The following is a 27,667-nucleotide window of genomic DNA, read 5'->3' as shown; positions in this document are numbered from 1 at the left end:
TAACCAAAATCTAGTAAAAATAAAATAAAAAAGGCTCGATCAAAAAAATTGACCAAAACAATAAGAAAACTGAAGAATTAGGGAATTGAAAGGAGCTTCCGCATAAACCCTTGAAAAGTTTATTGATCTAAAACTTGCAGTTTTCTAAGACGCGATGGGAAAAGTCCTCTTCTTTTTTTTTTTGTGCCCAAACCAAATTGGCTGCCTAGTCTTTCATTTCATCCATTGAATGTAACCCCAACTATCAATTGGATAATGGCAATGAATTAGTTTAGGGACTAAGGGGGTGTTTGGGAGGTGAATTTTTGCATTTTCCCATTCCAATTATTGCATTTTGGTTGTTTGGCTACTCCATTCTCAAAACTCATTTCACAAAACCAATTCTCTGATTTTGAAAAAAGAAGCAAAAACCGAGAATGAGCACCCAAGCTCCTTTTCACCGTTTAGCCTTTTCCCATTTTCCGTTGAATTACCAAAATACCCACTTCTCCTCCCTTTATTTACCAATTTTACATCTTTTAACACAATGAAAGGCCAAGGGCAATCTGATAAAAAAACCAATCCATAATTCATTTTCATCATTCATCTATCAAACACTACTACTGTTCCAAAATACATTATGCACATACCTCTCAAACACTCCTTCATATTCCAAAACACATTCTGACCCTAATCCAAAAAGCTGAAAATGAAAAGCCAAAAAGAAGGCTCCAAAAACAAGGCTTGGCACGCATAATTGCTAAAAAATGGGAAGAAAAAAAAAAAAAAACCTTTGGCTATGCCATAATGGCTAAAACCATTGGAGATGCTCTAAAGGAGCATATGTTTGACTAACATATACTTGGCTATTGAAGTAGTATATTGGTAGCCTTGAACGAATCTCTAGACTCAAAAGCCTCCAAGATGTAACAAAACCTCCTGTATATATGTGGGTTCATAGACATCTACTGAGGATTCATGCGTGGATTCAATTAAGAAACTGTTTTAACAATAAAATCTCACCCTACAATTAGGAGCAAGCATGCTCTCCCAAGGCTGAAGCATGAGCCCTGTAAACAGGAACATTTTTGGGCAGCACATCTTTTCTCGCCATTCCTTCTTTGCAAGGGAATCCACCGACCATAACCGCAATGTTGACACTTTTACAAGCCTCGACAGCATCCGTTGTGGCAACAATACCTGTTGTGCACGGTTTCCAACAAAATTCACAAAAAGTTTTAGCAACAACACTAATTTGATTTCTATCCGGATATCATTCGGAATCGAAAGGGCACACCTTTGAGAAGGGGAAAAGCAGCATCAATTAATTAGCTCCATTTTCACCCCTTTTAAAGCCTCAGCAGCTGGTTTGACGTCTGGCATGTGCAGAATTATAGGTTGATCTGAGCCTAACATGATTCCTCTAGCAATCATCGGCACAAGAGCATATCCTATTTGGCCTGGCCGAACAAACATCAATAAAATAAAGTGAAGGATTAGCAAATGCAACAATTGAGTTAATCTCCTCTCAACTTTAAAGTAAAGGGAGTTGCCTAGTGACTACTTTATGGAAAACATGACAGGCTTTGGAAGCAATAAGCAGAAGAGAGAGCTAAACGTCCAATAGTAGGGTTTACGACCATAAGTCAAGTTTTAGCCAATATCAATCCCTGAGACAAATTTACCATAGATTAATGCATCTTAATACGGCACCTGATTCAAAGGCTTGCCAAAAAATATTCATAACACAGTGATCATCAACTTCATCATCAGAACTGCTTTGCAATTAACCCATCTCACCTTGCAATTTGGAGAGGCATACTGTTCCAAAGCTGAAGCTTGGACCTTGTAAATGGATACATTTTTGGACATCACATCCTTCCGCTTCATTTCCTACTTCCGGGGGATTCCGCCAACCATGATTGCAATATCAACACCTTTACAAGCCTCAATGGCATCAGTAGTTGCAACAACACCTGTTCAACAACACATCCAGTCAACCAAGAGATTAAAAGTGGAATTTAGTCCAGCTAACATCCAAAGTAGAATCATACCCCTAAGAAGAGGAAAGGCAGCATCAATCAATTCCATTTTCACCCCGTTTAAGGCCTCAGCAGCAGGTTCAATATCAAGCATGTGCAGAATATCAAGCATGTACAAATGGTCCCATGTCATTTGGGCGAGAGGGAGTCTGTGTCTTCACCCAAAACGAATGTCTTCCGTCTTGCCTCCGGTTTGTCCCAACCCCAAACTGAATCAATGTTGAACTCCGAAACACAACAACAGACTAGCAACTATCTCTTGTAATGCCTAGCAATAAATGTAGAAAGAGGAACGAATGGAAACTTAGCACGTCGTACCACTGGAGATCATTCTTACTGGATTGGTAGAGAAAAACCTTGTCCGCATATTGAAACGCAATTACATGCTTTTGAAAAGCTCAATGCAAATTAAAGAAACCTATATCTTCTTTTCTTTTCTTTTTTTCTTTCTTTGAGAAACTAGAAGCCTATATCTCAAACTCTTGATTTCATGGGCTAAGACATTTCAGCATGCCAAAATTGCATAAGACAAATGATCGGCTTCGCTGATCCAATTCAAGATGTTGATACAAAGAACTGCAGACTATTTAGTATATTAGGATATTCTTAAGCCCATCATTCATGCCTCATAACAAAATATTCAGATTTCAGACAACAACAATCGAAATAATGCGAAAAAAGGTCAAACATAATGGAGTAATGTAATCCTGCATAAAAGTTGAATGAACATGCCTGCAGCACCAGTGACTAGTACTGTAACAGGCTCCTTTTCTACATTCAAGAGGCTCCACATATGTTTTGATAATTTTCCGCGACAGATACAGAGAACCCAAAACCACAACAACCGTCTCAACCAATTCCAAATTCTCCATCAACTTGTTTCCCAAAGAACAAACAAAACACGCTGTTTCTAATCAATTTTATCGAAATTAACAACATAAAGTTTCAACATTTACGCAAACACCTGGGGACCAAGTAAACCGAGAACCCAAGCAACGATATACAAACACTTCAATCGATTACTTAGACAAACACTATACGCAACAGAGGTATAGATTTCTTCAGCTCAAAGGAAAGCACATAAGGGCAATATCATGTGTGAATTTGTTTAATTGGACAAGAAAAGAACAAGCGTAAACAGAGGTAATTGGGATGCCTCTCTGTATCTAAATCACTCCATGCATGTAAAAAAAACACATGCGGAGAGAGATTACCGGCGTCGCCGGTGACGAGAACCGTGACTGGATCTTTGGCCATTGTTGTAGTGAGAGAGAGAGAGAGAGAGTAGCGTGCAAACATTCGGAGTTTGGGTATTGTGTATATGTTTAACTGGATCCATTATGCCTCTTTTTAGTCGACAATTGTGTAGGTGAGTTGGTACGTGAAACTACCCTCTTGTCCTTCTCCAAAACTTTCGGCAGTCAAGCAATTCATTTCAATACTCAAAAGGCAAAAGATTTCATCACAAATATGGAAAGAAATTGATATTCACACTTCTTTTTTTTTTTTTGGTATCCACACATTTTTTTTGTCTTTTAGCGTAAAAGTGTATATATATTTTTTATTAAAAAACAAAAAAAAAAGTGTGGATACAAAAAAAAAAAGTGTGTGAATCTCAATTCCCATATAGAAATGAACAAAAACTAACAACATAAATTACTGCAAGAAGTACACAAGGTATCAACATAATAAATTCTGTTCGCGACTTGGGGGTTCAGTTCATGGCTTTTAGGGAAAATGACGGCTACAGACGTGTTTTGATAATTAACATTCACCGAGAACATGTTGAGAATATTTGTTAATGCTGACATGTAACCGTCATTTTCCCTAGGTTTTATGGATTTTTTCCGGACTCATCTCATTGATGAAAGATGGTTTATTTTTAAGACCCCGTGAATAACATCAATGACGCCAAAATTATCTTAATCGGGTACTATTATATAGAATTAAGAAAGCATTTATCTTGTGTTTTTTTGCGGGCTTGTTTTTTTTCCGGGGGGAAGAAGATTGCAACACAAGATTGGAACCCATTAAATATCAAACATATCCGGCCAATGTGAGTTTTGGTCTCGTTTATGTTTTGATGAGCTCTAAAAATGGCCCAAACCAAAGGGACTATGAATTGGACGTCAAATAGAGGAGAGGATTCAGTTTCGGAAAATCTATTTCGTATTAGAGAGAGACTAGAAATCTTTTTCTCTGTCCTTTTGGGCCTTCGAGAGAAGAGTCTAATGTCAAATTAACTTCGACAAGAGAATCAAACTTGCGACTAAAATTTGGTATGTCTAGGACCAAGGTTCAAAACCTTCAACTGCTATTAATTCCTGTGGCCTCAATTCATATGGGTTAACCCAGACTTTAAATGAGCTTCCAAATGAATAATAGAGTCGAGTACTAAATAATTTAGTTAAAGTGAAAGTAAATTGACCCAGACGTCCTAAGTTTACAAAAGGAAAAAGAAAAAGCCTTGGCAAGATATAAATCCCAGTGCTTTGATTCCAATTTAAGAGACAAAACTCTATTTTCCTTAGAGCTCCAATGGCCTCAATTTAATTCTAGGCAAAGAGACTATCCAAAAGGCCCAAATGGTAGTTTAGCTAGCCCTTTCTAGTGTGAAGCTTCCAACAGCCTAAGCAATTGGGCCCTGCAAAAAATTGTAAAAAAAAAAAAAAAAAAGGGTAACTTGTAAAAAAACGGCAACCTTCAAAAAAAAACGGCACTTGAACTGGTAATTGCAACGACTTTTTTATTCCCTTGAACTGGTAAACAGGTAATAGCTTCCCTTCATCAATGAATAAGTTCACATCACAAATTTTCACAACCATCTGAACTTGAATTTTATTGTTCTAACTTCATTCTTTCTCCTATTTCCCCTCAATTTCACACCAATCTCAGTTTCAATTTTATTGAAACATCATTCCGTCTATCTTATTTATATCTCGCAATCCTCTACTAAATTTCTTCTTCACAATGACTCTGACGATGATGATTTGGAGTTACTTACCGTAGTCGCTACGAAAGAAGAAAGACTAAATAGTGAGAAAGGAGTAGTCCGACATCGTGGTTCTGTTCAAGGTCACAATTATATTTGTCGCGAAACTATCCTTGGCCATGAAAGGATTTTTCGCGACTATTTTGCCGAACCACCCGTTTATCCTCTTGAGTATTTTCGAAGGAGGTTTCATATGAGCCGTTATCTTTTCTCCGTATTCAAGCTGTGATAGAAGCACATGATCCATACTTTGTCCAAGGAAGAAATGCTGCTGGAATGCTTAGTTTGTCTTCGCTTCAAAAGATGACGGCAGCAATTCAAATCCTTGCTTATGGGGTATCGGCTGATTTTTTAGATGAGATTGTGAGAATAGGAGAAAGCACCGCAATAGAGAGTCTAAAGAGATTTGTCAAAGCGGTGATTGAGATTTTTTCCGGTGAATACTTAAGGCCACCCACTAGCAATGACATTCCTAGATTGCTAGCAGTTGGCGAACGGTGTGGATTTCTTGGGATGTTGGGTAGCATTGATTGTATGTATTGGAAATGGAAGAATTACCCAATGGCATGGAAAAGAATGCATAGTGGCTATATTCACGAACCGACAGTTATTCTGGAAGACATAGCGTCATATGATCGATGGATATGGCATGCATATTTTGGATTACCGGGATCTAATAATGACATCAATGTAGTTCTTTGAATAAGGAAACTAAATGCTCCATGGGGCATTTTATCAAACAACTAATATACAAACCAAGCAACCTGAAGAATTGTTCTGTCGAACTTTATACCATTGAGACCTAATCTTCTCCAATATCATATCCAAATTGATATGGCTGAAAACAATACATAATCTTAACCAGAATCACAAGTAGAACATGTAATTTCGAAAGAGGCAAAAGCATACCTTGTCATGATGTTAGGAGGATGAAAAGTCTCAGTAAACCTGGCAATGAATCTGCTTGTTGAAATAGAGATGAGAAAAGGAGGGAAACCGAGAGAATTGTTGGGCGGGAGAATGGAGATGAGTCATGAGAGAAAGCGAGGGAAAGTGAGAGCATGAGAAGAAATCGTTGACAGACGAGAGCTACAGTGCCACGCCAGGCCAAACGAGCTACTGTAGCACACAACCTAATCCCCGAGCATGGAGCTAGTCTGCTGAGGAAGGGGTTTTTGGGCTTTGGCTAGTCATTTTGCGGAAAACCATCCTTTGCTTAGCCTATTGGAGATGCTTATAGAAGGCGAAATAAAGATAATGTTTACAAGTTTCATGAAGAGAGAGAGAGAGAGCGCTTAGTCAATTTTTGCAGTAGCCCAACTTTGAGCTATTTTAACAGTGAGATGGTTCGATGATGTTTATAACTTGCCAAGAGAAATGACAAAATACTAGCAATGGTTTTTCGCTGATTTTTGTCCAATTTGAGCATTTTTACATATTAGAACATCTCCAATAGACGTACTCCACAGTCTGCGAAAATTCCTTGCGGCCACTAGAAATTTGACCAGTCATTAAGTTCACGGTCTCATAATTAATTGTGGTGTGCAAAAGCAAAAGCTAACATCTAGTTATCCCAAAAAAAACTAGGGGTAGCTTACACATCTATTAGTACAGTCTCTCTCACAGATCGATGTGTCCCACTATGTGAAAACGTACAAATAGATGAGATGTATTGCACTCAAATTTTTGCTTGGACATGAACTATCACAGCACGCCATTAGAAATGCTCGTATAACATACTCCCTCGAGCATTTGTAATCGGTTGTACTGCTAGCAGACTTTGATTGTTCGCGTTCATCAGAATCCCCAGCCAGTTAGATTTTTAAAAGTTCTCATTTTCCTTCTTGGAGCTATTAATAGAGTTCTCTTCATTCTTTCCATACTTTCTTTACATAACTACACCATTTCACTGACATTACCGGCCTTTTCCAGAAGTTGCATATGCTTCATGATGTTTATGAGAAGAGATCTAAATTCAACATAAGTCTGTCTGCAAAATACATTAAGCAATCATCATTGAGATATTCCTACCAAAAACTACAGGCTCGGGCATGTTTAAGTACTAGCTTCCGCCATTTCTGCACCTTATATTATCCACGCTGAAGATCCCAAAACGTACTTACCTACAACCAAATAAAGAATATGCCAAAACAATGAAATAGAGCATTTCATCTTTACAACTAAAGAAAGTCGAGTTATAAAATGGTTATAAGTTGTTGACAGACTAAAAAACTGTGAAATAATACCTTGAATCTGTTAGCAAAGGGATATTAATCAGCATCTGCAGGAGCAGCATCTTTCTGCACAATCTGCAATCACAAAGATCATTCAGTCCATAATGAAGCAACTGGGGAATATGATTACGGTAAACTGATAACCATTAAATCTACAACAATCTTCTCTAATCTCCAATATTCCCGTCATTTTCTTTGCCATAGACAACGGGAGAGTCACGAAAACATTCAGATCTGGGAATCCAATCCTACAACAAGTCTATAATAACTTCACACTTGACGCACCAGATACTAATTTACATCTGTCAACGGCTTGACGACTAAATTAGTAGAAGTACCTGTGAGATGTATTCTTTGATCCTCTCACTAATGGGTCCATCTAAAGCTCTCTCAGCAAGCTCATAAACAAGAAAATTTCCTTCCGGCCCATTAGATTTTTCCTTCTGCAGATATCTAACAATGCAAGAATAGAACAAGCGGCATGGTTCTTCTATTTAGGTTAAGCAATTTCTCTAAACAAAAGAACTATCAAGAGAAATCCACCCAATTTGGAAATTCTAAGTGTGTAACCTTTGTTGGACAAGTGCCTCCAGAGCCTGCTTGATGTTTCCAAGGGCACGATGGTCTTCGTCATTTTCAGACAATCCCAGCCGCCTCAAATGATGCCACAGATTTTCTGCAATAGCTCACCAGAACAAGAGGAGTCTTCACGATGTTAGATTACCATGAGAGAACAATTAAGATGACATAAAACTCAGCCCTAGAAAATTTATGTTACAATTTTGATTCAGAAACAACCTGAATAGGCCAGTGTTACAATCTCAATCGCACATTTTGCTGGACTACCTTATTGATAGGTTCAGTGCTAAATACCAGTTGAAACTTGAAACTATATTTACAACTTCCAAAATTTTAAAAATAGCTTAGATCTCTAATTTGTGCCATCCATTCTTGCATTCCAGAATCCGTGTTCCTCACCATGAGGTTGAGTCTTACCATAGGCAAGATGCTCCTCCCCTAGGCTCCGGCCTCCAATGTACAAAAAAGGAAAATGAAAAGAAATAGTGATTGAAATGTTACAATGGCTGAATCCACTTACAAAGCATACCTTCTGTTATTTTGCCTCCAGCAAGATATACAACACTAATAACAACGAAAGTAAAACCAGTCAGATGCGACGAATTAGCATCTTCAATATTTTTTTTTGTACACATCAGCAGGTAGGTGACTTATAATAACATATGATTTTGAATCAGGAGCACCTGCAAAAGCAAAATTTAGAAACTGGAATCACAGTCGAGACAGAAAACTAACCACCAGAATAATGACTACACAATGTCCAAAAATGTTGGTGGTTACGTACTTACGTCTATTGGTCTATGTAAAAACTCGATCAAAAATGTTAAATGAACACAGTAAGACAAGTTTGTTCAAGGTTTTCATTTAGAACAAGTTAGGGCGCCCTTGGGAAGCGAAGGGCCCAAGGTAACCTATCAACGGAGTATCCTTAGGTAGCTAATATGGGTTTAGAGTGCAGCCTCAACAAGAACATAAGAAAAACCAGCAAAGTAGCCAGACTTTGTTAACATGGGTGCAACTTGTATGGAAGGACTTTCGAGGCTCTTTGATGTATTTCACTTGCTTAAAACTTCAACCAAGAGAGTTTTATTACCAGCATATTAACCATGTCATATATGCTATAGAAGTGTAATCTAAAAGCTAGATGAATTCTAATTTAACTAACAACTTTGAACCAGACCAAGTTACCAAAAAAAAACTTTGAACCAGACCAATCCGCATTTGGTCCTGAGACTGAATCCGGCTACATGAGCATAGTTACACAATAGAGTGCTTTGATTTAACAGAAGTAAGACAACACACTTTAAGGTTCTACCAGCCACCAAACCCTAAAGTACCTTTCGCTAGGGTCAGTTCTCAGAGGATTTAAGGATAAGGGGACCTTCCTTGGCCTCTTTATCATTACCAGCTGCATTTGGAATGGTGGTTAGCACGTTAACAAATCAGGTAAAAGAAAAGTTATGCTAGCATTATTATTCTCAAGAGTTAAAATGGTAACAATTTCTCACTCTGTTGTGAAGCGCGACCCTGATTAGTTGAAGAACGAGATCGTTGGAGCTCCCTCATCTCATATCCAAAAGTGTTTTAAGAGCTTTTCTTTAGCCACATTGATCACATAACCAGGGAGAGCCCTCTGTCTGTGGTTTTTGGTAACCAGTTGAGTAAGCTCGTCTCTTTTGATTGGGCACCCTGAATTCTGCTGGGTTTTGAAAAGGACATATCTGATCACTTCTGCAACTAGCCTATCCTTTTCCTGTAGCAAGAATAAGTAACCAAACTAAAAGATAAGAGACTATCCAGCAAAATCAGAAAAATATACATGCAAGTGAGGCCCAGTATGCACCTCAGTAGAAATGTCAAATTGAGAGAAATCTTCTTCAGCAGTTGCCATCCTGTATGACCTATAGAGAAAGTGAAGAGGAGAAGTAACAAAGGTAAACAGATTAATAACATGGCTCATGGCATCTTTAAACACCCGGTCCCCCACACCTACTAGTGCTAACAAATTTTAAGTTTCCAGAATCACTTCATAGAACTTGTACCACCAGGATCCAGCAGCCAAGATTTAAACCATTTACCAGCTGCTTCAGCTTTCACGCCTCCAAACTTAGGCACCTGGTTTTTCACTACGTGACGGCGCTACGCAGGTGTAGACAAGTGTATCTCATTGAAATAATAACTTGATGACCCTAAAGTATGGTCTTAGCTGGTTACTGCAGTACAAGACATATTCAGGTGCTAAGTTCAGAACAGCAGGATACATGGAAAAAATGGTTGGAAAAAGAAAAGGAAAATGGTTCCTTTGTTGTGTTTGATTGTTCCATACAAGTATACAATAGCTGGAACGGAAAGTTAACTTTCCATTAAGCCATTTAGTTTATGCAACTTTTTCTTAGGGACAGTAACAAACTAAAAATGTGTGTATAGGGGTAGTCCTCACACTTACCCCGACCTCAACACGGTAAACTTAGGGTTCCGTTTGAAGTCCATTGTGCCACACGCCCATGCTCATGACTTCACATTTCACAAGAGCACAGGTTTTCTTAAATTGACTACTTTCAAGATAATCCATCTAGTCTCATGCACAAAAGTACTAATCTTGCAAACATTGTGTATAAGCCATGAGTTCCTGTGAACATTGGGATGTGAAATCCTCATGTGCAGTGTTCACAAAATAGTAATATGAATACCTTACTCGAATTAGGAATTAAGATAACCCCCGAAATTGTGGAATTGGCAACACAGAAATCCCCTCTGATTTATCTATATGCCAATACGCTTAAGCATAAAGCTGTAATCTTCTGTTCGATTGTTGAAAAATGGTTGAGATTTCATTATGTGAGACCTAGGGAAACAAAATCCTCCACTGAACCAAACCCAAAACCCGTTAGCATGAAAATGGTTAGAGCGTGGAGAGCCCCACTTTGTCGGATATACTTGACTTTCGTCTTTCTTTCACATGAATCCAGCACACCCAATAGGAAGGTAAACTCACAACCCAGTTCAGAAAGTGCAGAAGATTGAAAAATCAAGCGAGTCTCTAAAATGGAATGACCCACGAATCAATTGTGTTGGGCTTGTGAAGCCTAATTCAATTTTGGTCACGCTTCGCTGAGGGTTCGGGATTTGACATGCCCGGTTAGGTCGCGGGGGTTTGGTGGGTAGCACCTACAGCGAGGTCCATGGGCAGCCCCCCGAAACCTAGAAGGGGTATTGATGCCGGATTTTGCAAATGGGAAGGAAGAAAAGTAAAAAGGATAAACACTCACCACCCAAGTTAGAAAGCCTACGGGATACAAATATTACCACCCGAGGATTTAACTAGGGATACAGGGCGTAGGGATCGCTCACCACTCAAAGGAATCCACCTATGAGATACAAAAACGAAGTACAAGAAGTAAACCTACTTCTCACCAGCCAAAGGCTATATTTTACTTAAACACACTCTAATGATTTTATTCATAGGAAAGGATATAAATAGGACTTGTTGGAACATCCCTCCTAGTGATTTAAATACGCGAGGCAACAAAGCCCTCAGTGAAGCGAGGCGAGGCGAGCGCCTCATTGAAGCGAGGCGAGCGTTTACAAAAAAAAAGTAATATAAACTACATAAATGACCAATATTCACTCCTACCATCAAAACAAGAATAAACATCACCATATTGCATAATAACCAACAATCCAACATACAAAATACTAGTAAAATACGCTCATAGGATCGGTTCTATTCGACATCTACAATATATACACAAACAAAGGAGATAAAATATGATCAACAACACTAGTATTAATATATACAAACAACAAACTGATTAATCATTAGATTTTTGATTCATTACTGTTACTAGTTACTACTGTATATACTGTATAATATTAAATTATTTATCATTAACACTAAATTATTAATCAGTATATACTGTATTACTGTGTGTATCAGTGTATGTGTGAAAAAAAAAATTACCCAGCAGGGCCCGCACTAGCAGCAGCTGCAGAGTGCAGCCGACTGACCCAGATGGGTCGAGAGAGGGTGCGAGAGAGAGAGAGAGAGAGAGAGAGAGAGAGAGAGAGAAGAATAAGAAGAAAGGTGCGTGTGCGACTATGTGTGTCGATCAGAGAGAAGAAGAAGAAGAAGAAGGGTGCGTGTGTGTGTTGTGTGTCGATCAGAGAGAGAGAGAGAGAAATCGACATACCTGTTACGCCCAGAGGAGAGAAGATAGATTTCTGATTTAGGAGAGGCAGATTTGTGTTTTAATTGAGCTGTTTTGCCCTAACGACGCCTAGGCGCCACTTTTTCACGCCTCACGCCTAGGCGACTCGAAGCGAGACTAGCCGCCCGCCTCACCCAACCTCGCCTTGTCTCACACCTGTAAGGCGTCACAGGCTCGCCTCACACCTCACCTCGCCTCACCTAAGCACGCTTTTTCAATCACTGAATTCCCCCCAACATAGGAAAAAATAATTTCCAAGACACAAATTAAAAAGACTTGATCATAGACTATATAATTGAAAGATGTGTTTGACTCTTGAAACTTAAAAAATACTTAAAAACTTAAAAAACACTTAGAAACTTAAAAAGACTCTTCAATCGATTCAAAAAGACACTTAAAACTATGTGGAATAATACTTAGATTAGGAAATAAAAGACAAGATAAAAAAACCTTCGTTTCTTGTAGCGCCGTTATAATTTTGCATCAGGTATCATGGTAATCAGTGATGTGAACCCAATATTGTACATACTTTCTATATGCAGAAGCCGATGTATCAAGCACTCTCTTCATTCGAATTACCTGGTGAATTAATGTGAGCCGTGTGGATGTACTCAATTACACAATTGAGAAACCGCGTAAAAGACCTACGTGTCATCCGTTATAGTTTTCTGTTCTTGATTATTCTTTGCGCATTGTGTGTTCGTTGGCTTGTCCGATTGCTCAACAAATTATAGATAAGCTATACGTCTCTATTGAGTATTGAGAGACGGAAATACGCATCAAAATAAATAGATCCGTGAATAAACATGAGAATTCGAACCAGCAATCTAGTTAGTGTACATGCATTAACGTACCGATTTCAAGCTGGAGAGAGAGAGAGAGTCTGTGAGGCGACGGTGGTAGGATGTCGCTTCCCGCCACTTCAACGAGGGTAGAGAGCCTTACCCAAAAAAAAAAAAAAACGAGGGTAGAGAGGGTTTTGGGCGCAATTTTCCATCGATTTTTTGCGACTTTTAATCCCTTTATTCTTGGTAAATCACGTTAACATCCCCTGAAGTTTGTATCTATTTCACTTGTGGTTCTAGAAAAGTGGGGATGCTTCACTAGGCCCCATTCAGTTACACCGAAAAGATGGAAGAATTAAATTTAGGCTTAATTGCAAGAACACCTCTAAACTATCATTTTTTTGGCAACTTGACCTCCTTAAGTTTAAATTCAAGCAACTTCACCCCCCTAACTACCAAATTCGAGCAACTTCCCCCCCCCCCCCCCCCCCCCCCCTCTACAGTACACGATCTCTCTCTCCTCTACACCTCTCCTCGATTGGAGATGGGGAGATTGATTCTAGGTCTCAGTCGACCTTGACCCATGACGAAGAGAGCGAGAGAGAGATGAAAAGGTGGAGGGAGTGATCAATCGTTTTCTTCTTCCAAGTATAAACCGTGTGTTTTTTTTAAACCTTAGGGGTACGTTGGTCTTTTTATTTCAGTCCGTCCAAGAATTGGACGGAAAATGGGGGAGGGGGTGAAGTTGCTCGAATTTGGTAGTTAGGGGGGTGAAGTTGCTCGAATTTAAACTTAAGGAGGTAAAGTTGTAAAAAAATGATAGTTTAGGGAGTGTTCTTGTAATTAAGCCTTAAATTTACTATAACTTTATGTCAACCACTCTGCTTGGTTCATCATTTTGAGAGTAACTTTTACTCTCGATACAGTTTTCAATAAATTTCTCTCTCTATCTCTCTCCACTCAACTCTTAAAAATAACTTTCTAAAACTTTAACCAAACAAAGTGGTTATCTTTTCTACTGAAAAACATTTTTCTATAAAATGAGTCTTGTAAAAAAGAAAGAATTTTAGTTTTTCTACAAGATTTCTTGTCAAAAGAACGTACACATGAAAATAAATTTTATTTTTCTTTAATTCACCCCACTCCACCTTGGGAATTCATTTCCCAAACAATAATTCCGACAACTGAATTGAGGTATTTGTAATTTCTCTTTAACAAATTTTTCTCCATTTGCCTTGATTTTTTATTAGATTTCGTACACTTTTTGCTTGCAATGTCAGCAAAAGAAAAGAAGAGAGTAACAAAGTTGATCAAGAGCTCCAATGAAGGATTTGAAATCAGCGGAGTAATGCTCTCAAATTTTACGAGCCTAAAAATAAATATCAAGTTTTTTTCGTTCAATAGACAAACAAACTCGGACAAGCTCATACAGAATTAAGTCTTGAATAGTTCAGTGCAATTACAGCCCTAATATTACACCAATAGGAAAGTTAGTACTCTAGCCGATACAATATTCAAAATCTTAGCTCAAATGCATAAAAAGAACTCAAACCATTTTAAAAACTTTATGTGCAACCTAAAAGCTTAAGCGTGAGAATTTATCCTTCACATTGTCATTTTAAGTGATCATCAGTTCTATTCACAAGAAATGTGAAATTGTCATCGTAATGTGTGTGCATTATCAACTTTTTAAAACGCAGAATTGTATGAACCCCGCTCTAATAGTCCAACATAATGTGTGCTCATTCCATTCCCAACATAGAATTGTACTCTTTAACAACCATGTGTACGGCCAACAATTATAAATCGATTGACATGCGCTTAGAGGATAAATAATACAGTGGTTCTCACACAATATTCAATAGAATAATGTTTAAATTACATTATTTGGGCTTCTAAATTCTCAAAATTATAGACCCATTCAGCCTCACAATATCAGCATACTCTTCATATAGGATCTTGGGCAGCTTCTGTGAAAATCTGCTATAGAGATTCTACAGTTGTTGTAACAAACACATTTATCTTCATCACAAACATCCTGCGTCTGCTGTGATGAAGATGCACGTGTTTATTGCAACAACTTTAGAACCTCTATAGCAGATTTTCACAGAAGCTGCCCAAGAAGAATGATAGTAACAAAAAAGAAATACAAGTGAACCTATGTAAGTGCATAGGAGAATGATCATAACAAAACCCTAACTATTTGCAGATAGCCTTGCAAACGGCTCTGTGGTTGCATTGAGGACTTCAAAACCATGAACTTGGCTATTCGGCTGCCTTGGAGGCCTTGTGATTGTTCACAAGTTGCATCTGTACGTCTTGAGAAACTGGTAAATGTTCTTTGTATTCCATTGTGAACTCACCCTTACCCTGCAGAATTTAACAAAATACATCTATCACATCTAGATTGCAGGTTAAGCAATACATATAAAATTTTCCATTTGTATATTGATCTGCTTCACCTGTGTCATTGAACGAAGAGATGTCGAGTACCCAAACATATTATTGAGAGGCACCTGAAAATTCAAGAAATGATTCTTCATAAAACTACATGCAATGTAGAAAGACATTCACTATCATCATCAACGATGATATCTACCTTGCCAAGCTAATCCGAAACAACTTTGTTTGGTTGCAATTTCTATTGAAAATAACAGAACAATTCTCCAAAACTAGCTTTCTTGTAAGTTTTTGGAAAAGAACCGATTTTTAGAAACACTAGATGTTTTGGATTTCTCTCTCAGTTTTGTACCAAAAAAGGAACAAGATATAAAAACATTTTTTTTTGAACGGCACAAGATATAAAAACATAACTTTCAGTCGGTGCTAAAACAGAAAATTATGCTAGGAAGCACTATAAAATTTTGTGATAACTAAAGGACGAGAGCAAAATTATGCATACATGGGCAGTGATTACTGAGTCATCTCCATCCTGGTCATTCCCAACAATCACACCTTTTCTCCTGTTATATAACAGATGGAAGTTGTAATTCAGAAAGTAGAGGAATAGATTGAACTAACAAGTTGTTATGACAAATAAACAAATAGACGCACTTGTTAATATCACCAGTCACAGTGCCCTGAAACTCTGTTGGTGCTTTCAGTTCCACTAGCATTATCGGTTCCAAAATAACTGGTCTTGCTTCTGGGTAGCACTGTTTCATAAAGTGGCAGTATTAAAAGCCTTGTAAAAGAGGTTAATCACAACTACGAAATAAATATACAACCAACCCCCGACCCAAACATACAGGAAAGAAAAACCTCCACAGCCAAAATGGAACCCAGTCCCAGAACAAAAAAAGAATGGAGAGAGAGAGTAGCTCAAACTGCAAATTCATCAACTATGAGATTCCACTTTTGATTTGGGATGTAAGAAGTACCTTTCTAAATGCATAAATGGAAGCTAACTTGAATGCAAGTTCACTAGAATCCACAGCATGGGATGCACCATCTGTCAGAGCGACACGGATATTTTCTACTGGATGACCTATTAACGAACCCCTATACACACAACAGGATTCTTATTATGAACAACAAATAGCCAAACCACCGTAGTATAAGTTCACATTCATTTTATAATAGAGGAGTACTAACGATTGATAAAAGTGATAGAAGTAGGGGGTGATGATAGTGGTAGTTGATAAGACAACAACTACCAATAAGAACCACCCCCATTACCATCATAAAAAATGAAAATGGACAATAACGTTCCACAGTACAACGGAAAATGAAACTGAGAAAAAGAGAATGAGAGTGTGAGTGAGAAGAAAAATAAACAAGGAAATACACAACATATGATACTGTATTTTCCTTGCAGAAAAGTAAAATAGTTCATAGTACGTACGAATTGGCAGCTTCTTTAAATCCCTTCTCAATCGCTGGAATAAAATTAGACGGTATTGCTTGACCTACAATCATGTTTTCAAATTCAAACTTTGTTGATGACCCATGTGGAAGTGGTTCAATATACCTGCAATAAAAAATTCAAATCATAATCCAAGCAACTACTATAATTCAAAGAAACTAAACACGAGACATGCAAAGGCTGATTAAACTCCAGCTAAGTAACCAAATTACACACTTCAGAATAAAAATTAAAACAATGGCGTAGGGACTGCACAATGCAATTTGTGAGTCCTTGATGAGACTCAATTTAAATATTATTGGATTGACATAATGAAAAGCACCATATACATGAGACATTACGGGTGTTATATAGGCAACAAAATTATAAGGACATGATAAAAAAATATTTGCCACTAAAGGAAGTATGGTCAGAACTTACCCAGTAACCCTTCCATATTGACCTTGTCCTCCAGTTTGCTTTTTGTGTAAATAATCAAATTCAGCACGTTGAGTTACAGTCTCTCTGAAGTTAACACGAGGTTTTCCAACAGTTGCATCAACCTGCTCAAGGGCAAATCAAGAAAGAAATTTGAGGGAAATAGAATGATAAATAACCTGCATTGACATTTTCTTGGGGGAATGTAACAGATGACATTTCAGTTTTTAGTCATTAGAGATGTCCAAAGGTATTAACTAGTGTAGGACTTGGCACCTTATATTCCCTTCGAATGCGCTCAACATATATGTCCAAATGCAGCTCTCCCATACCAGAAATAATCGTCTGCCCATGAAAACATTAAGGAGTGAATGGAAAACATGATAGAGTTCTTCAATAGGCAAATACACACCCACCTCCTAAAAAGGACCCAAGTACAAGGAGGAAAACATGAAACAGCAAGAAGTCACACCTGGCCACTCTCCGCATCCAAACCAACCCGAAAAGTAGGATCCTCTCTCTGAAAGCGATTCAAAGCTTTCGAGAACTGCAGAAAGAGGGTAAGAGAAGGTTATCCTTTAATTTACACCTACACAACCATCAAAAACACATTCAAGGTAAATTACACACTTGTCCTCCAGAATCTTTAGAAACTGGTGAAACAGCTAAGGACATCACTGGCTCCGGGACGTTCATAGACGTCATGGTATATCTAACTGATCCATCGGTGAAAGTATCTCCTGGTGACAAAAAATAATAATCCGGGTTGATTACAAAATGAAGTCTGAAAATCAACAAAGACCAAGATAAGCAGTCTATGAACGAATATAGGTCTCCAGCTCCCAATATTGCAAGAAAATGCCTGGTAGTTGAAAAAAGAGAGAGTAATTAACAGAGCCTATCAATATCCATTTTGGCCTTGCTTGTCAAACGTCCAAAAAAAAAACACTTTCACAAGATCTATTGTCTGCTTGCATCGTGATAGTAAAAGATAACACATGGAAAAAAAAAAAAAAACACAAAGACCTAGATGAGGAGTACAGGAAAAATTTGAAAATCTTCAAGATCCAAATGTTGCCAAAAACAGACTGACATTTGAAATGACAAAGTCCAAATATGAAATGAAGACTATTTGAAATGTCTATTTGGCAATGCTTGTCTAACGCCCAAGCAAAAAGAACTTTGAAAAAGATAAGACTATAAGTTTGCATATATGGAGCTAGGAAATGGATACCTGAAGCACAATCTACGCCAAATACAGCAACTATTTGCCCGGCATGTGCCTCTTGAATTTCCTATAGGATAAAAGGCACCAAGAAAAAGGAAATAACATTAACCAAATCAAGGGCAAGACTACAAAAAGACTTGAGAGAATGCTGCTTGACTCTCAAGGATTCACTCAATTTGCCCAAGCACCCGGAGAGATTCCACAGTTGCATTACCTGACAAATTGAATAGAAGCATCGAAAAAAGTACAAAAGAACCTACCTCCATCTCATTTGAATGCATCCGACCTAAGCGAGGTATCTGTAGCAAAATAACTTCAGGAATTCAGAAAGTGAATTTAAAGCAGAAAATCAGGTCATGTCTACAGAAAAAGTGAGCTAAATACTAGTACAACTCCGTCATAACAAGAACAACCATTTTTGCAATCGTATTGGTCGTCTTCATGCTGATGAAAAGTCTATGCCAAATTAAACTATCACTTCTGGAGCCAATTTTTACCAATTGAACACACAATCCAATCTATCTGGGATTCTGGTTGCTATTTGTTTTCCCTTGTCAAACAGGACTTGGTAGAGCTAAGAAAAGGTTTTAAAAAGTTAATTCCTGCAGTATAATAGAATATATGAATAAACTAAGCACACACCACCCTAAACCACAGACCCAATTCGGCAACGACCTGTTTCTCCAAGTTCCTCCAAGAACGTATAGAGATACACATCACAATTTCCCAGAAAAGAAAAGATCTTTAGCGATAAAAAGAAAAAAACCAAACTAGAGTACAGCAGCAAAACAGTGCCCAAGCTTGGAAATTAGATTACATGTTCTAATCGGAGCTCACCTTAACCTTCTTGCCTGTGTTTACGTTGATTATGGAATCACCCCTCCTAATGACACCTTCATAAATTCTTCAATTAACAAAGAACGCAGTTAGCATAAATTACTCAATCATAAACGTTGTACTTTAACTAATGCATATTACACTAATAAGGAGCACAAACTATTAACCTACAAAAGATGTGAATCCTGGCATACCTTAAATATGTTAACTGACCAAAACGCCCTTCTTCCAATTTAAATGCCAAAGCTACAAGAGGTCCAGCTGGAGTTCCAGACAACATAACCTAATAGCAGTTAACTCAAAGGGATAAATTGTATTCTTGGATCAGAATCAGAAAAAGTGTAAAACACATTTGTTCAGGAAAACAGCAATTCATACCTTCTCTTCATTGCTATTTTGGTCAAGAGCATAGTTACTAACTTCTGTGGGGCAAGGCAAATAACTAAGGACACCATCAAGAAGTGGTTGCACTCCCTGTAGTCCACAAATGGCACAAGGGAAAAAAAAAATCATAGTTGTACAAGCAGGTAGATTATACTCCATATTATAGTACTACCATCAACTGAAAAAGGAGTATGGAAAAAGAAACAGAACAAAGGAAAAGAACCTAGAGAGAGATGCAGCAAAAATACCTTATTTTTAAATGCACTGCCCATGAATACTGGTATGAACTTTCGTGCTATAGTAGCTCTGCGAATTGCCCCCTACTCGAAGAACAAAAATCACCATTGTAAGGATAATAATAATAATTAATATAAAATTTCCAGCACAAATGTTACACCACAATTCGAACAAAAAAGGGGTAATAGAAAACCTTCACTAGGTGGGATCCACTTCAAAGACTGCACCCATTAGTTTTAAAGTCTTTCGTTAATTAAGATACATTCCAAAAACTATTGGTAAATAGTTTTAAAAACGAGAAAAAATCAAAGGACGAAACAATACTGTCCCACTCGCGTAAAACTACTTTTTTAGCAAATCACCAATAACACACAGTCAATATGTAAGATGAGAAAAACATATCCAGGTCAGTGGATGACCATTGTTGATTCTGTACTTTTAAACAAACAAAAAAGAGAGAGCATGGTATCGTTACATTAAACCAACTTCAGATGCTCCTCCCAAAATAGACATAGACAATCAAAAGTACGGAGTCAACGATGTGTAAAACAAAAGTGCCATTAGTTATCATGGGAAATCAACATGAGTATTAAACTTGACACAATCGAATGATTCAAACCATAGAGAGAAACCAGTCCCTTCTGCCAAAATAAGGCCAAAGACATACACAAGAAGTCCTGAGCTGGGAGTGCATTCATGTGAAATATGGGACACAAAATAATCCAAGGAAAGGTCATAGCTATTTTATTGTCCAACATACCTCAAGTTCTGCTGATGTTATAGGTTCGTCGGCCAAAAACAACTCAGCAAGTCTATCATCAACTTCAGAAACCACTTCAATTAGTTCACGCCGCTTCTCGGCGACTAATGCCTCCATATTTGGAGGTACTTCTTCGGTGAGTATTTTTTCACTGCAAAGGTAACAAGATATACTAAAAACAAGATAGATAGACCATTGCAAGAAATAACCAGATTCAGAGATCAGGAAACAAACCCACTGGAACCATGAAAATAATAAGATTTTGACTGCACAATGTCAACGAGACCCTGAAAGTCATCTTCCATCCCAATAGGAACTTGCACTGCAGCAGCGTTATGTCGAAGCTTAGATCTTGCCTAAAAAAGAAGAAACTAAATCACTACTTCAAAAGTACCAAATATAAACTAAGTTTTACATTTGGACCACCATGCACCACCCCAAACTCCATATCTTTGGATGACGTAATGTGGGTTCATCTTGTAATTTTAAATAACCAAAAGTAAGAAAAACTTTTGCAGAAGTAATGAACAACAATAAACATGAAAGCAATACCAAAGCTCCAGCTTACATTGCAATAATGTCATTTGAATCGTTAAACGTAAGGTTGGCTTTGCGTTGATCAGAGCAATCAATGTTAACTTCTAGTAAACAGTTGCACGGGGCTAAACGTAACATGTTGAGTGCAGTACGAGGAAACAGCAAACTGGATAGGCTACTTAAACTTAAAATGAACTGATATTTCGAAGGGAAAAAAATTTACTGGTAGAGAAACTAATAACCTGGTTAAGAACTTTCCACGGATCTGCTCCCATTCGATCAAGTTTATTGATAAAAGCAAGTCTTGGAACCTCATATCTTCTCATTTGCCTATCAACAGTAATTGACTGACTTTGCACACCGCCAACACTGCAAAGGACGAGGATGGCACCATCAAGAACACGCAAAGCCCTTTCAACTTCAATGGTAAAATCAACATGGCCCGGTGTATCTATTATGTTCACCTGCACCAACAATTCAATATGTAAGTAGTTCAAGAAGAATTACCTAAACCTATGTTGAATAGTTAATGGTTGTTCATGAGCCAAATTAAAACTATGTTGAGAACACAAACAACAGTTCAAAATATCTGCTGAACTGAAACAAGTAATGGATGGAAGACAAACTTGACCACCAAAGAGCTTAATCGCCCAAAACTCATCATTTATTCAACATTGTGTCGCCTGAAAACAAAAGATAAAAACCGTCGAACGAATCCATATCCTCATCCTAACAAATTGCAGCTCAAACTAAGAATTGTTAATTGTCCATGTTTTTCTTGATTATCCCAGCAATCAAACATGGCCACAATGAAAGTATCCTTTCCCTAAAAAAAATTAACAGACTCATTTTGCGCTCTTGCTTTCATTTCCAAAAAAACCCAAAATAAAAACACAATCAGCAACATAAGCCAATCGACTTTCTTGAGACAAATTCAACATTCTCATTTCCACGCTCTCTTCTTTTACTAAACTTCTCTCACTAACCAGAGATTTTCAATGACTCAAACCTTTATAAGGATGGATGGAGGATTTTAACTTTGGTGGGCGAGCATTAGATATTTTAGCCACTTATGAAAGCTAATATCAAATCCTGCCAACACGTATTACCATAGCGATCAACCCAGACAATATAGTCACATACAAAGAACCGATTCATACATTATAGTGCATTCTTATGCATTCCAAGAGAGAAAATATCAAACCTAGTCTTAAAGATTTTGTAAACGCATACAATCTGAGGAGGAGATTTTTGAATTTTTCAAGAAAACTTAGATGGGCGGGTGTTAGACATTTCTAAGGAGCGCTGGGCAGGCACCCTATTTAATTTTTGAATTTTTTTTGAAAAGACTCTCTGTGGTTCAAAAGAAATTTTGGAACTATTGAAGCTTTGTTTATGACAGGCACAAAGCAGAGAATAAAGAGGATTCACTATGAAATGAGAGAATACAAAGAGCTAGCTAGATCCGTAATTCATAGTGAATCTTCTCTCGCTCTTGGCCCAGGGAGTACGTTCTTACTTTTTGCTTGGGCAAACAACGTAAATCGTCATGTCCTTTGTTGTTTGTTTATTCTCTACTTCGTGGTAGTCACAAGCTTGTACGGGACGGCCTTGAAAATGCATTTGTGACATTATGCATTATCAAAATTCAGCTCCCAAATGAAAAAAAAAGAGAGAATTTTTCATAAGTCCACTATAGCACTTTCCAAACCCATCTAGTCCACTTCTAAATTTTCTAACCCCTCTAGTCCACTAGCCTAATAAAATAATTCCTATGACAAAAATACCCATCCTATATAACCACTCATAAAGAGAGAAACCCTAGAAATATTTCTAGATCTGGAGCCCCTCTCTCTCCGCCGTCCACAAACTCGTCGTCACCCATGGCTACCGTCGCTCTCTGTTAAGTTTTTTCTACATGCTACCGGAAATATCACTGCAAAGTTTCTATATGACCAGGTAACTGTTGGTTTGCCCGTGAAATGATTTATGTGGATTTTTTTTATATTCCCGTCAACACTTTACTTAATCTTCCACTTGGTACTTGTGGGAGCCTTCCGCAAGATCTCCAAAAAAGTTAGTTGGAATGCAAATGAGAGGTCTACTTTTCTGTTTGTGTGCGCATGGAAGGACAGCGGCCGATCTTGCCGGCTACCGATCCGTCTGGATTTGATCTCCATTATTTCCAATTTAGCTTGGAAAGTAAGCGCCTCTCTCAACTCTCTATTAGGCTTGTTCAGTTTTACGGAAACGAAGAGAAATAATGAAAAAATAAATTTTCCTTGGGTTATCAAAGAATTTAATTGGATCCACAATCAAAGTTTTTTTTTTGGAATTTTTTTCATGCAAAATACTCCCTTCTGCTCGATCTTTTTGGGCGCAAAAAATAATATTTAGGGTTTATATTGGTTAGGGTTATGTTTGTGTGCGAATATATGGTTATATAAGGACTGTCAACACTTTACGATTATATGGTTATATGTTCTTGACTGTATTCATTGTTTTTTTGTACTTTTGTTTAGTTGTTGTTGGGTAACATATATGGTCATATGTTTAGGTCCACCACTACACGGACCAATTCATATAGGGTTGTCTGTGGTTATATATGGTTATGGTAACAAGTATGGTTATATATATGGTTCTATACGGTTATGGTTGTATATTTATGCATATGTATGTTCAAATTTGAACATGCTTTATTATTCTTTTATAGTGTTATATGTCCAAGTTTGATAATGCTTTATTATTTTATATATATAGGGTTATATGTCCTACCTTCAACATACTTTATTATTTTGATAGATGTGGTGGAATTATATAACCATGGAATGACTGGAGTTGTTTGAAGTGGAGTTAGGTGCTTTATTAATGCCTTTCTATTTTAGTAATAGTAGTCCAATTGCACTGAAACTGTTTTTTTGCTGGCTTTGGGAATGTTTTTTATACTTTTTTTTAGTTGCGGTTAGGTAACATATATGGTTATATGTTCAGGTCTGTTAGGCCGCTGCGCGAACCAATTCATATAGGGTTGTCTACTATTATATATGGTTATGGTAACATATACGGCTATATTTGAATTAAGTTAGGGATTCGATTGATAGTATATATGGTTATAACAATGTTGGTAATATACTAATTTTGTTAAAGGCTGTTATTTGTGCAGTTGTTCAAGGGGTGAAGAGTATTAAGTTATCTGTGAAGTCCACTGTGAAGAAGGCGACGGCGGCGAAGGGAAAGAAGTTACGAGATCTCCTCTTTTTATTTTTTTAGAGTTAGAAAGAACAAAATGTCATGTATAACATTTTTTTGTGTGTATTATTGTTACTAGAAGCAAGTCATTGAGGTTGCTGCGCGGACCAATTCAATAAAGTGAAAATATAATGGAAAGAAGTTACGAGATCTCCTCTTTTTCTTTTTTTAGGGTTAGAAAGGACAAAATCTCATGTATAACGTTATAAGGCTATATGTTTATTTTTTGTCACATGTATTACGTTTTTTTGTATGTATTATTGTTACTAGAAGCAAGTCATTGAGGCCGCTGCGCGGACCAATTCAATAAAGTGAAAATATAATGTTATATGAGAGTTTTTGTGCAGCAAAACTCAAAAAAAATTCAACAAAGCAGTTGAGATCAAGATGTAACTCTACAAAGCAGAATATACAATGTTATATAACGTTATATAAGCACAATAACGTTAGATACGAAACTGATTCAATGTAACCGTTATTTCCCGAGAATTTTGCGTGATTTCAAACGTATAAGGGATAATGGGCTAAACGGATGGAATTTGAATGGAAGGGTAAATCTGTCAGGCACTATTTCATTTTTTAAATGTAGTAGATTTTATGCCTTACTAAATACATATTAGTGGACTTAGTAGGTTAAAAATTTGATCAGTGGACTTAGTGGGTGAGAAACATGCTATAGTGGCCCTTAGACTAATTTTTTTTTTTAAAAATTCGCAAAACGCAGAATGATAAGCTACAATTTGGCTCCCGAGCTGGATCCATCTTTGAACCCGTACCTGATAGTCTTTCCAAGTACAGTAAGTAGCAGCAGACTGTATCGTAATCCCCTTCTCTCTCTCCAAATCCATAGAATCCATCTTCGCTCCGACCCCGTCCTTCCCTCTAACCTCGTGGATCTCGTGAATCCTCCCCGTGTAAAACAACACCCGCTCCGTAAGCGTCGTCTTGCCCGAATCGATGTGCGCCGATATCCCGATGTTCCGGAGCCTCTCCATCGACTCCTTCCACCACGGCGCCCCATCCTTCTCGTCCTTCGCTCGCGCCGCGCTGCTGCCGCCGGCGGAGAACGGCCGGAGGAGGAGGAGCGCGGTGGTCGGAGACCAGCGCGGCGGCGGGGATGGAGACGGCGCCGTCTTCGTGGAGGAACAGAGGGTGTAGAGCAGGCGCGTCTTAGAGGATCGAGCCATCGTTTTCTTCTGATTGCTCACAAAACCCTAGTCAGGAGGTCAATAAATCCTAGTCTGGAGATGGATAAACCTCGGCCTGTTTGGCTGGTGCATTTGGAGGTGGATTTAGGACGCGGCCGGATTTGTTCTCCTTTCCTTCCTCTTCTCCGGTCTTTGGCAGCCAAAATCCCAACCCCGATTTGGCCCCGGATTTGCAGACTTAGGACTCGTAATCCACCTGCGGGTGGATGTGCGGGGTTGGTGAAAGTCTGTCTTGCCCTTGAGACCGAAGAGAGAGAGAGAGAGAGAGAGAGAGTACCTGCTGTGCCGTCCTAGGGTTTACCAGAAGAAAAAGAAGAAAGAAACGAGAAGAAGAAGAAAACCGAACAAGTGTGAAGAAAAAATACCTGTTGTGCCGTCCTAGGGTTTAAAGGCAAATTATTCTTTGCACCCCTAGATTTGGTATTTAATCCTAAGTTGGTCCCTTACACTCTTTGTAGGAAAATTAATAATTTGGTCAAAGTGGCAACTGGTTGCCTTTGAAATCTCTTTTACCTTATAGTTTTTTATAAATAAAAAAAAATCACTTTTCAATTACGTTTTAATTTTTTTCAAAAAATAATATTCTTCTACCAAATAATATGGTTTAAACATTTGTAAGATAAAATGAATTTATTGAATTTATTTTATCCCACAATTAATGATAAAATGGAGATGAGATGTAGAAAAATGAGTGGTATTTATTGAAAATTTGACCTAAATAATTTGTTGAATTTTGTTTTTTTTAAATTGTAATAAAAATGAGGTTTAAACATTTATAAGACAAAAAAAAATTTATTTTATCACACAATTAATGATAAAATATATATTTATCACAATTATAATAAAATTAATCTAATTTGTCCATTAAAATATAAACTGGGGGCAATTGAGTCATTTGACAACTAATCTCTTCATATCCACCTTCTATATCCCCTCCTCAAAAAAATATACAAACACTGGATTACAAATTCACCCTTTTGATGAAGTGGGTCCACTCTTCTTACATATCACCCCTCATTCCATATCAATCCTCAAATCCACTCTTCTTCTATATCCACTCAAAATCAAAATCCTCCATCCAAACAGGCTAAGTGGCAAAAGTAAAATGACCATATAACCCAATAGACCAAAAACTACCACCCAAGAATAAAGGGCTAAATTGTCCAAAATAGGGAGGGAAATGGCAAGCGAAACCTCCCCGAAACTAGGCCTAGTTAATTCATGAATCTCAAAAGGTAATCCCCCCTTGACTCTATATCATAGAGGAGAGGAGGATATCTAGTTAGCAAATGTAATCCCCCCTTACTCTATATTTGACTGATTAATTCATGAATCTCAAAGGGTAGGCATGGTCATAAAGTTTTGAAACTTAGGGATTCGCTCTTTCATCTCAAGTTTGAAGCGCTATTAACTTTTATAGGTGAGCAGTCCACACGGAACTCTGTCTCAACTTTAAATGGCCTCCATTAGTAGACTGTGCGATTGATAAGGATTTAATTGAGATGCATATAAACTGGCTCGGACACCGAGTTATCAAAAAATAATATCTAAAAGATGTATGAAATTCGACCATTGGGCCTAGCAGACCGACTTTTACTAGAATATTCAAGTGGATGCATGAGATCCTTGGAGTGTTTAGTTGGAGATCGAATTGCAAGTTTTTTTTATCATTTGGATGTCCAATTCAGTAATTAGATAATCTATACATACCAAATAGATCTATCTATCAATATACTATAGGAATGTGTCTGAGCCCCACAATCTTTAAACCCTCATTCCTAATTTCTTGGGTTTTTCACTTTTTTTTTTTGTTTAGAAAAAATAGAGAGAGAGAGAGAGAGAGAGAGAGAGAGAGAGAGAGAGAGAGAGATAGAGAGAAAAATGTGGGGAAGTGGGAGAGAGAGGAGGAGGGGGGAAACGTGAGAGAGGGAGGGAGAGAGAAAAAATTATTCTATGTCACTAGACACCGTTACGTGGTATTCCAAATTTATTTTCATCACACGTCTTTCAGTTTATAGAATAAAACAAATGTTAACGTGCATCGAACACGGAACCAAATAATTAAACTATCTTTTTTATTAACTAGCATTTTTGTCCGTTTGATACACGGAATTAAAAATAAACCA

The 27,667-nt window shown here is 37.6% G+C and overlaps 2 protein-coding genes and 2 pseudogenes across 3 annotated transcripts; 1 reads left to right on the top strand and 3 right to left on the bottom strand.

The window, feature by feature from the left end:
- Positions 1-553: 553 nt before the first annotated feature.
- Positions 554-2,154, bottom strand: LOC131317567 (malate dehydrogenase, cytoplasmic-like; annotated as a pseudogene).
- A 3,162-nt stretch (positions 2,155-5,316) lies between these two features.
- LOC131317566 (uncharacterized) lies at positions 5,317-5,715 on the top strand. Its single transcript, XM_058347103.1, has one exon. It carries the CDS (start codon positions 5,317-5,319, stop codon positions 5,713-5,715), a length of 399 nt encoding a protein of 132 aa, XP_058203086.1.
- A 1,117-nt stretch (positions 5,716-6,832) lies between these two features.
- LOC131317883 (uncharacterized) lies at positions 6,833-12,973 on the bottom strand (annotated as a pseudogene).
- Positions 12,974-14,618: 1,645 nt separating this feature from the next.
- Positions 14,619-25,865, bottom strand: LOC131317880 (elongation factor G-2, mitochondrial-like). Of its 2 annotated transcripts, none has more exons than XM_058347561.1 (20): positions 25,110-25,865; positions 21,327-21,548; positions 20,782-20,903; positions 20,548-20,698; positions 19,799-19,870; positions 19,545-19,640; positions 19,361-19,449; positions 19,167-19,233; positions 18,590-18,628; positions 18,336-18,396; positions 17,732-17,841; positions 17,574-17,648; positions 17,378-17,446; positions 17,105-17,226; positions 16,664-16,789; positions 16,200-16,320; positions 15,874-15,974; positions 15,722-15,782; positions 15,282-15,335; positions 14,619-15,189 (listed from the first exon to the last, which is right to left on the bottom strand). In XM_058347561.1, the coding sequence occupies exons 1-20, from the start codon at positions 25,518-25,520 to the stop codon at positions 15,085-15,087; spliced, it is 2,274 nt and encodes a 757-aa protein (XP_058203544.1). In that variant the 5' UTR covers positions 25,521-25,865; the 3' UTR covers positions 14,619-15,084. The 2 variants fall into 2 exon arrangements, with proteins under 2 accessions (XP_058203544.1, XP_058203545.1); XM_058347562.1 differs by having other exon boundaries at positions 21,327-21,453; positions 25,110-25,496.
- Positions 25,866-27,667: the final 1,802 nt, after the last annotated feature.

This window comes from Rhododendron vialii, chromosome 2a, assembly GCF_030253575.1.
Source record: "Rhododendron vialii isolate Sample 1 chromosome 2a, ASM3025357v1".
In the NCBI taxonomy this organism is placed as follows: domain Eukaryota; kingdom Viridiplantae; phylum Streptophyta; class Magnoliopsida; order Ericales; family Ericaceae; genus Rhododendron; species Rhododendron vialii.
The sequence above is the reverse complement of the archived record's forward strand: the minus strand, read 5'-3'. Positions and strand labels throughout refer to the sequence as shown.

What these genes read in the sequence shown, in the direction of transcription:
- LOC131317566 (XM_058347103.1), top strand. Translation starts at nt 5,317, where the DNA reads ATGACGGCAGCAATTCAAATCCTTGCTTATGGGGTATCGGCTGATTTT.
- LOC131317880 (XM_058347561.1), bottom strand. Translation starts at nt 25,520, where the DNA reads ATGGCTCGATCCTCTAAGACGCGCCTGCTCTACACCCTCTGTTCCTCC. An exon ending in CTAAAGATTCTGGAGGACAA is followed by an intron (nt 17,649 to 17,731) that starts GTGTGTAATTTA and finishes CTCTTTCTGCAG; the next exon opens with TTCTCGAAAGCTTTGAATCG. An exon ending in CCATTTATGCATTTAGAAAG is followed by an intron (nt 15,975 to 16,199) that starts GTACTTCTTACA and finishes TTTATGAAACAG; the next exon opens with TGCTACCCAGAAGCAAGACC.